Source organism: Nylanderia fulva, unplaced genomic scaffold (genome assembly GCF_048542155.1).
Source record: "Nylanderia fulva isolate GAGA-0341 unplaced genomic scaffold, ASM4854215v1 Scaffold1, whole genome shotgun sequence".
Classification (NCBI taxonomy): domain Eukaryota; kingdom Metazoa; phylum Arthropoda; class Insecta; order Hymenoptera; family Formicidae; genus Nylanderia; species Nylanderia fulva.
The window spans coordinates 8,307,704-8,321,015 of NW_028189192.1; the positions used below are offsets into that span (position 1 = coordinate 8,307,704).

The 13,312-nt window shown below is 34.4% G+C and overlaps 1 protein-coding gene across 5 annotated transcripts; it reads left to right on the forward strand.

Annotated features, from left to right (window-relative positions):
* Positions 1–4,286: 4,286 nt before the first annotated feature.
* arm (armadillo) lies at positions 4,287–13,084 on the forward strand. Of its 5 annotated transcripts, none has more exons than XM_085481162.1 (10): positions 4,287–4,610; positions 6,974–7,038; positions 7,117–7,347; positions 7,429–8,223; positions 8,309–8,577; positions 8,662–9,003; positions 9,292–9,465; positions 9,747–10,049; positions 10,866–10,977; positions 12,375–13,084. In XM_085481162.1, the coding sequence occupies exons 2-10, from the start codon at positions 7,002–7,004 to the stop codon at positions 12,557–12,559; spliced, it is 2,448 nt and encodes an 815-aa protein (XP_085337288.1). In that variant the 5' UTR covers positions 4,287–4,610; positions 6,974–7,001; the 3' UTR covers positions 12,560–13,084. The 5 variants fall into 5 exon arrangements, with proteins under 5 accessions (XP_085337288.1, XP_029177908.1, XP_029177910.1 ...); XM_029322075.2 differs by lacking the exon at positions 4,287–4,610 and adding an exon at positions 5,803–5,889; XM_029322076.2 differs by lacking the exon at positions 4,287–4,610 and adding an exon at positions 5,804–5,889 and having other exon boundaries at positions 10,881–10,977.
* Positions 13,085–13,312: the final 228 nt, after the last annotated feature.

Below are 13,312 nucleotides of genomic sequence, written 5' to 3' on the forward strand. Positions count from 1 at the left end.
CTAATAAAAATAGCTCTTGTGAATGATTTTGGAGAAAAAAAGAAAATATTTAAAACCAAATAATTGTGTTAGCTCGTCTCAAAAGATAACAAATACTGCATCATGTTACGAATCTGTAGTCGATACGCCGAGGTCAGTGATCCTCTTCAAGGATATAGCGGGCAGTCAGATTCGTTCCCACGGGAACACCAGTTACAATCGATCCTGACGGTTGGAGGTACTCGGCCAGGTTCTGCCGCGCGCGCTTCCTCTTCCGATTTTCGAATATACGTTGATTTGTCTGCGTCTTGGGAGTAGCGTGAGCGCTACCGAGCGAGGTGATGAATCAGGCATCGTTCGTCGTCCACGTCGTGGCCTGTACTCACCCTCGCTCGACATTAGCCGCGAGACTACTCCATCAAGCGCGCCAGACGATACGACTGTGTACCCGTTGGAAGCCTTATACACCTCTCTACCTCTACCTCGTCCTCGTTCCCACGGGAATGCCAATGGTCATTTTCATCTATCCTGGACTTGCAAAAATGCCATCTCTCACTTTGTCGGTCGTTGCACCAAGAGCTCTAATCTTACAAATAATTCACCGAATCAGCTCGGATGACGAGGAGAGCATTGATACATCCTTCAAAGAAAACTATAGTTCAAGCTAATGATTGAAACCAGGAAAATTTCAATTAATTCAGATTTTCATTCTAAACATCTGTGGAAATAGTCTCTATTTGCACAATAGAAATGTGGAAGCTATATTTTTCTGTATCAAATTATGAATATCACTTTTAACTCTTGTTTATATATTTGGTAAACAATATTTGCATTAAAGATATTTTAATGTTAGTTTTTCATAAAATGTTCTCTCTTATTATTCTTTTGTAAATAATTTTTGATCTTTGAAACTTTCGAAATACTGTGAAAATTAAATCTAATCTATGACTAATTTTCAAGATAATACAGACAAAGAGAAAAAATATCTATATCCTTATATCATGTGACTAGAGGCTATAAATAAGTCACAGCGAGTTATCTTTTCCTTTTTCTTTCAATGCGTAAATATGAGCGTTATTACGAACGATATTTACGTGAACATTAAATCGATACAGATGAATATAATTAAGAATGTATCTTATCGCACGGATGTGTACATGCATAAACTTGTATGGAGTACGAAACATTTACCTTATATAGAGATATGCGTGTAATATGCCATATACATATCATATACCTGGTTCTTCCCATCGATGTACGCCAATTCCCAATTGCCTATTTTCTCCGCTGTTTCTCATAAAACTGATGAATACCAATGTGTTCTGAGCTTTGCTTTTAACTTTTCATTTAAAAAATAGATATTTTAATCGATTAAAAATGTTATTAAATTCTTAAATAATAGAGCGCATTCTCTATTAATAAATAATTCTCTATTTATAAAATCCCGTTATGCTTTTTTCGTGAAACATTTTCCTGTTGCTATTAAAACATAATTTTCAATTAACGTTATGCAAGCGCGCATCTCCACTTTCGTGTTTAATTTATCGAAAAAAATTGTATTATCGAAACTCTAATGAGAATTTATGCGTCGTTAATAAAATTATTGATGGTTATTGTGTGTGTGTGTAACATACAAAATACAAAAATAATTTATTCGTAATATAAATTTAAGTACAAAATATTTAGGAAAAACCATAAAACGAACAAAGAAATATATTTACATAATACGCGGAAAAAAAATAAAAAGAGCAGTATAAAAGAAATAAAATATGTATGTAAAAAATTAGGATAATGTAATGTGTGTACGTGAATAAATGTACAGAAGAATAACGAAAGAATGTTCACTTTCGTAAAAGTTCAAGATACACGAATGGCATCGTACATCGATGATTAATGATCTATTCCAATTTCGCATGAGGAATGTCGTGGTATTTTTCACCGTCAACGTTCCAAGTTCCGACACTCTAAATTCTCAACGCGAATCGACTTTGTGGCGTTTACGTAGATTAACACGGAAGTCTCCATCATCACAAATCATTATTAGCATATTATCGATGACACTTATCAGGGCGCCGCACACCAAATTTTACTCTCTCAAATAAGACCCTGTTCATAAATCAGAAAGTGCCTTTCCCTCGACTCGGTAATAATTCATTCGTTAACAGCCATGTAATTTTCGTCCGCCAAGTCTTTCCGATCAAATATTTTTCCACTTGACGAAAATATACGTGCGTATGAAAAACTGAGAAAAGGAGAGATACTGCGAACAATAGGTGCCATGAACTCGCTGGTTTATCATCGATCAGAGCATCCTTATGGATAAATATTTGTCTAATTTTACCGTTCAACTGATTATACCGTTGCTTCTCATAATTACATTGCAAGTCGTATATTTGACGAAGCAAGCCAACGTGCTATATCATTATCGAATGTATTGCCAATCAAAAATCAAATTCAAATCTATTATATTTTCTTTCTGCGTTTGATTAATCGTCCGAATAAAAATATGTTAGTTTTACAGTATTCTATAAGCTTTGAAAGCAAAAATATATGCAATATATACTTTACCGTAAAAACGACAAAAACAGAATCGTAAATAAAACACTAATGCGCATCGATCATTGATATCTGCGTAATAATTAAAAATGCCGCATTTCATCCAACACATTTCAAGCGAATTCGTTTATAAAAAAATTAAATCGATGATATTTATCATTAATTACGGCGACGAATCCGCGCGGATTTATCGCACGTTTCGCGGCTGTATTTCACTGGCTGGCTGCCGTATATTTCAAAGGAAAATTTTACACTTTTTTCAGTTATCCGCTCAATATCAGCGCAGACATAAAATGTATCATCACCGTTCGAAACGGAAGGAACGCTACCGCCATCACGCATCCGAAAATTAATCGGCGTGGATGCAGCCGATAACGAATGGTGGTCCCGCCAAACGGCCAGTATATTTTACTTTGCTCTCCAGTGTCTGTTATTTTGTGCGCATTCTGGCCATCCGCCCGGCACGATTTACTCGCCGAGTTCGATCAGGAATTTTCGAGTCGCGCGCGCAACCGGACAAATACCCGCGAATCCATTAAAAAATTGCTGTCTATCGCGCGCGTGGTGATTGTTCCTTCAGCATGGAAAGTCTCGATTGCAAACGTTAATATCTGTTTTGCACAGGAACGAGGTGTCGCGTCGTTGCGTTTCTGATTAATTTGCCTACGTCCTCTTTCCTTTCTTGCAGTCCTCACCTTGCATTTTTGCACCTGATATCTTTTTCCCGACACGACGCTTGTTTATTGGGTTGCGAACTACAGGCGCATCATACCTCGCTATACATGTGCAAAATTTTAAATACACGTAGACTTAAATCATGTATAGAATTTTAATTTCTCGAATTTCTATTATGAATTAAAATTAAGTACATAATAGAATTTCGGAAATTAAAATAATGTACATAATAAAAAATCAGATATTAAAATTATGTACATAATAGACATTCGGCGAATTAAAATTACGTATATACAATAATAAGAATTCGGCGAATTAAAATTATGTCAGTTTCTAAAAAAGGCATGCAAAGTCGATTGCCGTTTTTCCGCGGTGCTTATATTATTTGCCTCAATTTGCATTGTATATGTTATATTTATAACATCAAGCAACTGTCATCGCGAAGCGATTAACAGTTTGACAGTTGTATAAAATAAGAAATAAAATATATCATCAATAGCTCGCGCGAAGCGCTTATGTTATCACAAAAAAGATTCGTTATTAAACACAATTCACAATATTTAATTTATGTCAACAGATATATTTTATTCGTTTTATATTATTTCTTAAATTAATAAAATAAAATGTATTCTTTTGTATACATTAATAAAAAAGGCAACATTCTTGATAAAATTTTTATTTGTATTTCGAAAGTTATCGTATCAATAATTTAATTCGAATAAATCTCTCAGTCTCAGTATATACTGTATTAATTTTTATAAAAAAATATGAGCTTTGTATTCATTATGTGTATATATATATATATATATATAAAACTCACTTAAAAAATATATACATATATATCATTTATACATATATATAACTTTTTTCGTGGAAATAAATCATCTTCGTTTCGTGACGAAATCAAAACTAAGCGTACAAAAAAAAGTGACGTATTGGATACTCTAGCAGGAAAAATAGAAAGAAAGAGATATATTTTTCGTTTCGTTCCACATACTTTCGTTTTATTTCGTTCTGCTGTAATTCTGGAGCAAACACAGCGGCAGATGGCACCTACGTCGCTCGACTGCGCGTCACTTTCCACCATCTTTAGATAGAGTAAAACCATTATCGGGATAACGCGTGTAGTTTTGTGGTTGACTGATAGTTGACAGGTTCCGGGTTTAATCATACGTTTGATTCTTATATACATATCTCAAGAGGTGGACAGCGAATGGAAGTTTAATAAAGGATTCGGTGGGTGTGCTTAGAGATTGACAAGACTAAACTTCAAGAAAATTCAAGAAACAAGATCACAAATAAATAGAAGAATTGCAAAATACGCTAGAAATTGTGATACTGTATTCCTGAATAGGACGGGATAAAAAAGAAGAAAACCTTTGTTGGAGCTTAAAGCATTGGTGGGTCCCTTTAGCATGGTATTGTGTTCCTTAACGTGGCAATCTAATAAAGAGAAAAAAGTAGGGTTATTATATTGTAAATCGGCCGTCATAGTGCTGTGAGTTAATGTTGTTAAAGGAATTTGAATAATCCGGAGTAACCTTTCTCAGGGGTGCATAAACCCTAATACGATTTGGCACAACGGGTTGCCTATATATAGCTTATTTATATTATTTTTTTTAAAGAGAATTATATTTCTAGGCTCTATATATAAATAATCCTTAGTCTATCGGTTATCTGGCATCGATGATTCTTTGCAAATTGTCATTTTTTAAATCTTGCTTATTTCTATGAGAAAGGCCCACATGAGATAATCTTTTAGAATCTAAAAGAAGTAAGGCTTGGAATTTTATCGATTATAATAATTCCGATAACATTACACATGTCACTTTGTTATTTGTGTTATCTATATAAGCTTAAAATATGATTCATATTTCCACAAATTAGTTCGACAAGAGATTCTCTAGTTATTTATTTATATCACGTCTAACGATTTTCTTAAACATAAAATAATCATTGTAAATCATTATAGTCGTGTGTATAAATGATTTGGAGTAAGAAAATTTCATCTATCTAATTTGTGGAACTATAATCACAAATAACACATTCCCCCAGCATCATATTCAGCCAGCTATTTATTATAGCATTAATTACAGATGACAGGAGTATTATAAAAATAAAATATACACACTCCTGCGCTCGCGCGCGTACACACGCACACACATGCAACACACACACGCGCTTGCGCAAAATTTCCAATGGCGTCAACTCCTTGTCACGTGACCGCTTTAGTTCGTTTGTATCTGAGTCAGAGAGTAGATGGCGCTGAAATGGTCTCCCACTCTCAATGTGTTCTCATTGTCAGAGACGCTTTTCTTCACGCATGCGCGTTGAATGTAGTCTCATTGAAGTAGTAAATTCGTTGGAAAAAGGGCACCTTTATCCTCTCTATTCTCAGTTTAAAGAGCAAAGTGCTGTCGAAACCATTGAAAGTACACGTGTATCAAGATATATATTGGATAATTGGCTAATTTTCTTTGCAATATATGTCTTTTTATCGATTAAATGAAACGTACAACAATTGTTAACTCAGAGTTTGCCTTATGCGTACATCCCTGGATTTCGCTGCTATTATGTTGCGCATGCGTGTGAAAGAGCGTCTCCGAGAACAACACTGCCCAGTTTTCCAAGAGAGAATTTGTACACCTTGGACGAGCCGCGGAGTCGTGTCGTAGTACAGTAAGTCATTGCACGAAATTGAAACCTACTTGAAAGCTTAGCACGTCGCGCGTGTTTACATTGAATGTGCGTCTGCTTCTGACGTATAGAGAGATCATTTGTGCCGGACGCAAGAGTGGCATGTCAAAAGAATTGTGTCGGTTCGAACTTGGTTTTGGAGTCGATCACTAGATAGGAACATGCGCATCGGTATCGACTAATACTCTACTACGAGGTGCATTTTTCCTTGACGAAACACTCGTTCGAACGTTTTCGGCTTTATGCTCTGTGTCATTTATTAGCTCTGGTTTTTTACCGTTACTATATTTTTTTTTTGATCATTTACTCTCTCTCAAATACATCAGTTCAGTTGCCTTTCCCTTCTCTCGCGAATCGATCTTGTCGATTATTAGAAAGTGACACGTTGCATTTTCGTATTCCTCATATAATCGCATGCATCATCCTTTTCGCATTCCATTGCGATCCCGTATCTCGCGGTTACACCCGATGAGTGCAATGGCACGACGCATATTCGATCGCAGTCGGCAGCACCCACAAGTCTGAAGCTGAGTGACGCGAGAGAGCGAGAGCGTGACAGAGAGAGGGTAGAAGGAAGGATAGAAAAAGAGAGCGCGAGTGAGTAGGAAAGAGAGGGAATGAGAAGGGGGACGAGAGAGAGAAAGAGAGAGAGAGGGATTCTTCGATCGCGCCTACATTCCGCACTGGAACATCTCACCGGAACAGGATTCACTGACCCAGCATATAGTGTCGCGCATCGTATCGTAAATTGTCACAAATGCTACAGTAACACGCGCAAGTAAACATTTGACAAAGGCGAATTTTAAGGTATTCTTCTTTTTAAGAGTATAGTAGTTCATAAAGAACTAGGTAGTGACATATTGATATCGAAATTGACAAATTGATGCGACTCGTTCTTGTTGACTGATGCCATTGCCTCGCGTTAGACTCTATATTTTGCAAGCGTTTCCTGATGCATATAATTTAATTTAATACAAATATACCTGACAAGAGTGGAATTATTTAGGAGTATATTGTAGAACAGAATATTCAGGAAACTTATAGAATTCTATTTTACTCATTGCAGGTGCGAGATAATTTTATTGGTCGGAGACATGAGTTATCAAATGTCATCGAATCAATCCAGACCAAGTAAGTCAATTATGTGATTCAATCTTAGATATACAAAATTAATTAGTTATTTATATTATATTTGTTTGAACATTTCAGTGTCTCAAGGAAATTACCAAGGCCCGGGCGACTTGCCTATGGGTTCCGCAAAAGAACAGACATTGATGTGGCAGCAAAATTCCTACATGAATGATTCAGGCATCCATTCTGGTGCTGTTACTCAAGCACCATCTCTGTCTGGTAAAGAAGATGAAGAAATGGAAGGGGATCAATTGATGTTTGATCTGGACCAAGGATTTGCACAGGGTTTCACACAGGATCAAGTTGATGGTTAGATTACATCATTTTTGTAAATTGCATTATCACAAAATGAAACATTATATATATTATGATTAAGCATTGATTTTTCAGAAATGAATCAACAATTGAGTCATACTCGGTCGCAGCGTGTGCGCGCTGCTATGTTTCCTGAGACACTAGAGGAAGGTGTAGAGATACCTTCTACACAATTTGATCCAGCACAGCCTACCGCTGTACAAAGATTGGCTGAACCAAGTCAAATGTTGAAGCATGCTGTCGTCAATTTGATCAATTATCAGGATGATGCAGATCTTGCTACACGCGCTATTCCTGAGTTAATCAAGCTCTTAAATGATGAAGATCAGGTGGTTGTTTCTCAAGCGGCTATGATGGTACATCAATTATCTAAAAAAGAAGCTTCCCGCCATGCCATCATGAACAGCATGCAAATGGTATCCGCCTTAGTGCGTGCCATCTCTAATAGCGATGATTTGGAATCGACAAAGGCCGCGGTCGGTACTTTGCACAATTTATCACACCACAGACAAGGCTTGTTAGCGATTTTCAAGAGCGGTGGCATTCCTGCGCTTGTAAAATTGCTGAGTTCTCCAGTGGAATCCGTTCTATTTTATGCAATAACAACTCTTCACAACTTATTGCTTCATCAAGATGGTTCCAAGATGGCCGTGCGTCTTGCCGGTGGTTTGCAGAAAATGGTTGCTCTACTGCAGCGGAACAATGTCAAATTTTTGGCTATTGTTACTGATTGCTTGCAAATTTTGGCATACGGAAATCAGGAGAGCAAATTAATAATTCTTGCTTCACAAGGTCCGATAGAACTTGTACGTATCATGCGCTCTTATGAATATGAGAAATTATTATGGACTACTTCAAGAGTATTGAAAGGTAAATTTTTAATTATATTGTAGTAATTTTATTTACTTATTATTATAATTAAATTCTCTTATTAATCAATGATTCACTTTTGCAGTCTTGTCTGTATGTCCGAGCAACAAACCTGCAATCGTAGAGGCAGGTGGTATGCAGGCGCTTGCTATGCATCTCGCAAATCCAAGTCAAAGATTAGTGCAGAATTGTTTATGGACATTACGTAATCTATCAGATGCTGGCACAAAGGTTGATGGACTTGACAACTTGTTACAGAGTCTTGTGCTTGTGCTTGGCTCAACGGATGTGAACGTTGTTACTTGCGCAGCTGGCATTTTATCAAACTTGACTTGCAATAATCAGCGTAATAAAGTATGTTGAAATAAAAAATAGTGTTTCTTTATACTAAGTTTCTTCTATCTAGTATATAGATAAAGACTTTTAAATCTTTTTCAGGTTGCGGTGTGTAATTACGGTGGTGTCGACGCTCTCGTTCGTACAATTATCAATGCCGGCGACCGAGAGGAGATAACTGAACCAGCAGTATGCGCTTTACGTCACTTAACATCGCGTCATAATGAAGCGGAAATGGCACAAAACTCGGTTCGATTGAATTACGGTATTCAAGTTATAGTCAAATTACTTCATCCACCGTCACGCTGGCCGTTGGTAAAGGCTGTTATTGGATTAATCCGCAATTTGGCTCTTTGTCCCGCAAATCACAGTCCGTTGCGCGATCATGGTGCGATACATCATCTCGTGAGACTTTTGATGCGTGCATTCCAGGACACACAAAGAGTAAGTTACTTATCTGATTATACAGTACATATATAAAATAAGAAGCATTTTTTACATATTCTTTTATTTATATACATAGTATTTTTGTATAATTGTCTGATTTTTTATTGAAATAAAATGGGTTTGCTTGTGAATATTATTCATGCTGTTTTTCAGCCATTCAATTTATATTTTCTTTGTTATGATTTTTAAACTATTATAAAAAGATTTTTTTGAGATTTTTCTAATAATTAAAAAATGATATTACAATAATAATTATTATTAATATATATAATTTTTTATTTGTAGCAACGCTCATCTGTTGCTAGTACCGGAAGCCAACAGACATCAGGTGCTTATGCAGATGGAGTACGTATGGAGGAAATAGTGGAAGGTTCAGTGGGAGCGCTTCATATTTTAGCGAGAGAGTCCCATAATAGAGCGATAATTCGTGCACAAAACGTGATTCCAATTTTCGTACAAGTACGTATCGTTATTTTTATGAAAGAATTATCAAACTCCTATTCTTAAATTATTTTTTAATTTTATTTTAATGTTACATATACAGAATGGAAATGTGTTGTGCTATTTTTTTTTTTTTACTATTGTTTCTTTATTCTACACGTAGTTATATAGTTAGATTAAGAAACTTACTAAGATAATAACGAGATTGAGAATAGAAAGGGGGGAAGGAAAGGGAATTCTGTATCTATTAATTTTTTCTTTTTTCAAAAAATTGTAATATTGTTTTGTTTTTTATACAGTTACTATTTAATGAGATTGAAAACATTCAACGCGTCGCAGCCGGCGTACTTTGCGAATTAGCAGCTGACAAGGAAGGTGCCGAAATAATAGAACAAGAGGGTGCTACTGCCCCATTGACAGAACTGCTTCACTCCAGAAATGAAGGTGTTGCCACTTATGCAGCAGCAGTACTGTTTCGTATGAGCGAAGATAAGCCCCAAGAGTACAAAAAACGACTTTCTATGGAGCTGACAAATTCCTTATTCCGCGAAGACACAAACTTATGGAACAATACTGACTTCAGCATGGCCCCAGATCTCCAGGTATCGTAGAAAATGGATACATTATTGCACGTAAAATTTACTCGTGCCGTGGCGAAATAGATTTACTTGCAAACACTATGTAACATAGCGAGCTTTAGTTTTATATCTCTATATAGAAGCGGATTTTGTCTTTTATATATATAGTTAGTTATTTTCAAGTACTTACCAGGACTTGCCAGGTTTGTAATATGATATAAACAAAAATATCGTAGCATGGAAATATGTTACTTTTAGGTAGTTACATTGTGTTTGGTAAATTGTGCCACGTTATGATAATAGTTTTTATTGCTCATAGAGATACTCCCGTCTCTTTTTAGTTATAATATTCAGGTATTTATATAAAAGGTTTTTCCCTTGTAAGATTAATTTCGAGCACAGCTGTTTATAATTTATGTCATTATCTACGAATTCCCGAATTTGCACCATTAAGATATATGCAATACTCATTCATGTGCTAATATTTAATTCTAACTATCCCTCAATTTTTATGCTTTAGACTTTATATACTCGTGAAAATAGTAGAGATATATAATGCGTTAAGACTAATTTCATACACACAAGATGTACTTATTGTTAGATTTAATTTATAGTTTGCAAGATTATTACATATATGCATGGGAATGGCATTTTATCCCTTCTGCAGATATTTATTTCAAATTGTTTTCTTTTTTTAAACGTTATTATATTCACATAAATTTTCTTAATCATTATTATTATATTACCATACGAGATTTGCCAACTATAGCGCATATCTGTTCATATTTCGAGGTGTCATGACACGCCTTCCTTAGAAAATATGCTTTGTGTTGATCTGAGCTACCTAATCTTCAGGACATGCTTGGCCCTGATCAAGGCTATGATGGTATGTATGGCCAAGGACCTCCTAGTGTACACAGCAGCCATGGTGGTCGGGGTTATCAACCGCAAGGTAATTTATAAATATTATCCAATTCGGTTATCAAATATGTTTCCGAGTAATCGATTTATTACTCGAGTAATCAATCGAATTCCGTAGACGGAATTGAAATGTGTACATAAAAACAAGTTTTATTCTACTCTTATAAAAAAATTGTAATAATAAATTGTATACGTCGGACAGAATAATTTTGTACGTAATAGTGATATCTTATGAACCAATTCTGTCTTGCATTTTAAAAATGCGCGAGAGAGTTTATTAAATACTTGACTATTCTCTTCAGTGTTACTTCTAATACAAAATAATGCATTTAATTGTATGTGTTATTTTAACAGCAGCTTAACCCATGGACTCTTAAATTAAAATACAGGCTATCAACAGTATCTCGCAGTAACATAGGTGACATTTGGTCTTTATGTATTGTTCTTGTTTTCATTATCTAGTTGTTTGATATCCAAACAATAATCGACTTTGATTGCATGTTTAATGTTACATTGCAAATTATCTTTTCTCACTCGTAATTACTCACTCGTAAAATGCTTTTTTAATGTATGTGTAGAGTATTGTAATATTTTTTCAGACATCCTTATGTTTTTCTGCACATATGTGTATTTATATATACTTAGTCTTGTATTATTTTTCTTTTACTGTAATATGCACTTTACTAGTGAGGGAGTCATACATGTAGGAGAATAATATTTGTAAGTAATGAAATAAGAATTTCTTAATGTACAGTGTTTGTTCTCCAAAAGAAACTATTTATACAAATATTTATCATCAAATTTTTGAAAAAACATTGGTAATAAAACTATTTTTTATCTCCTTGTTTCTTGAAAAAATGAGCAATGTCACACTTTTTATTTGTTTTATCATTACAGTAGCATCTAATTAAGCTTCAATATTAATTACTATTACGCTTATTTTATTGTTATAATTAAAACTAAAGAAAATTTAAGGCTTTTTAAAATGTGTTTATATATTTCATGTTGTATGTGTCTGATTATTTAATATTATCATATTAATAAGTAGCTTGGATCATTATAAATAATTTTTGTTTTTCAGCTTTTTCTCTCGCATAAAGCAGATTTATAATAAAAAAGTATGTCATATAAATAAATAAATTATTAATGACCACACACAAATATGATATATACATATATTACTATTACAAAATTATATAAATTAATTATGTGATAATCATAAAAGAAGGTGTAATTATTTTTAGGACGCATAGCAAGCTATACCTCGTAATGTTAAAAAGATGCAAAACACTTTTCAAGTTGTTATGTTTCATTGATTAATAAAATTCTGCACTTTGTGTGCAGTGCAATTTTTATCGATATAATTATTGCACGAGCAGTAAATAATAGAATTTTTTAAAAATAAGATATTTTTTTGATACATAACAGGTTATGACCAGATACCAATAGATTCAATGCAAGGGTTGGAGATAGGTGGTGGATCGACGTATGGTGCAATGGACACTATGGACGTGGCGCACGAAGGTGATTTGAGTTTCGATCATTTGGAAGAGCTCCCTCCACCACCGCAAGACAACAACCAGGTCGCAGCCTGGTATGATACCGATCTTTAAATCCATGCCATTCTAATGCAGTCGCCTTCAGATCCACATCCACGTAGTCCACGTTCGTTTCGTCGAACGGAAAGTGAAACATTCGCTAATCCATATCCATATCGCCTGTATGTAATCGCCTAATATGATCATTCACCCGAGTATATAAACATTATATCGATGTATTATTAGAATTAAGAAAAACTCATGTAGTTCGTACACATATGTATCGTTTAATTGTCCGTACAAATAAACTGAACGATTAAGAAAAATGCGCTCCTTATTGCGTGATTACATAAGAATAAAGATCGATTCTCACACATACAACACATATACATACACGTATATATATAGATATAATAGATTTTAAATTTAAAGAAAAGCATTTAAGTTTAAATTTAGATTTACACAATAAAATTGTATTGTGAAACTCTTCTTATAAGTTTTTAACAATCATAAACAGATTTATATATATAAAAGCTGTATGGATTTTAAATAAGAAATCTTAATTTCAATAAAGACAATTGAGACAATTCATGAAGCAAATCGCTGATAAATAATTATTTTTGTAAATAACAAAGTATTATAGATTCACTAACAAGTAAATGTAAAAATTAAGGATTTTCTGTTTTTTTTTTAAATTTTTTTTATTAATACTTATGCAATGAAAAGAATTTTATCAATAGATTTTTATTTGTCAGTTCGGAAAATGCCGGTTGTGTTTTAAAGTAAGATTTTACACGCACAATTTGTCACGGAAACGTCATTCTTCGT

Excerpts from the sequence above, each read along its gene's own strand:
- arm (XM_085481162.1), top strand. The coding sequence starts at position 7,002 with ATGAGTTATCAAATGTCATCGAATCAATCCAGACCAA. Across the intron at positions 7,348-7,428 it reads CACACAGGATCAAGTTGATG|AAATGAATCAACAATTGAGT; the intron begins GTTAGATTACAT and ends TTGATTTTTCAG. Across the intron at positions 9,004-9,291 it reads CATTCCAGGACACACAAAGA|CAACGCTCATCTGTTGCTAG; the intron begins GTAAGTTACTTA and ends TTTTATTTGTAG.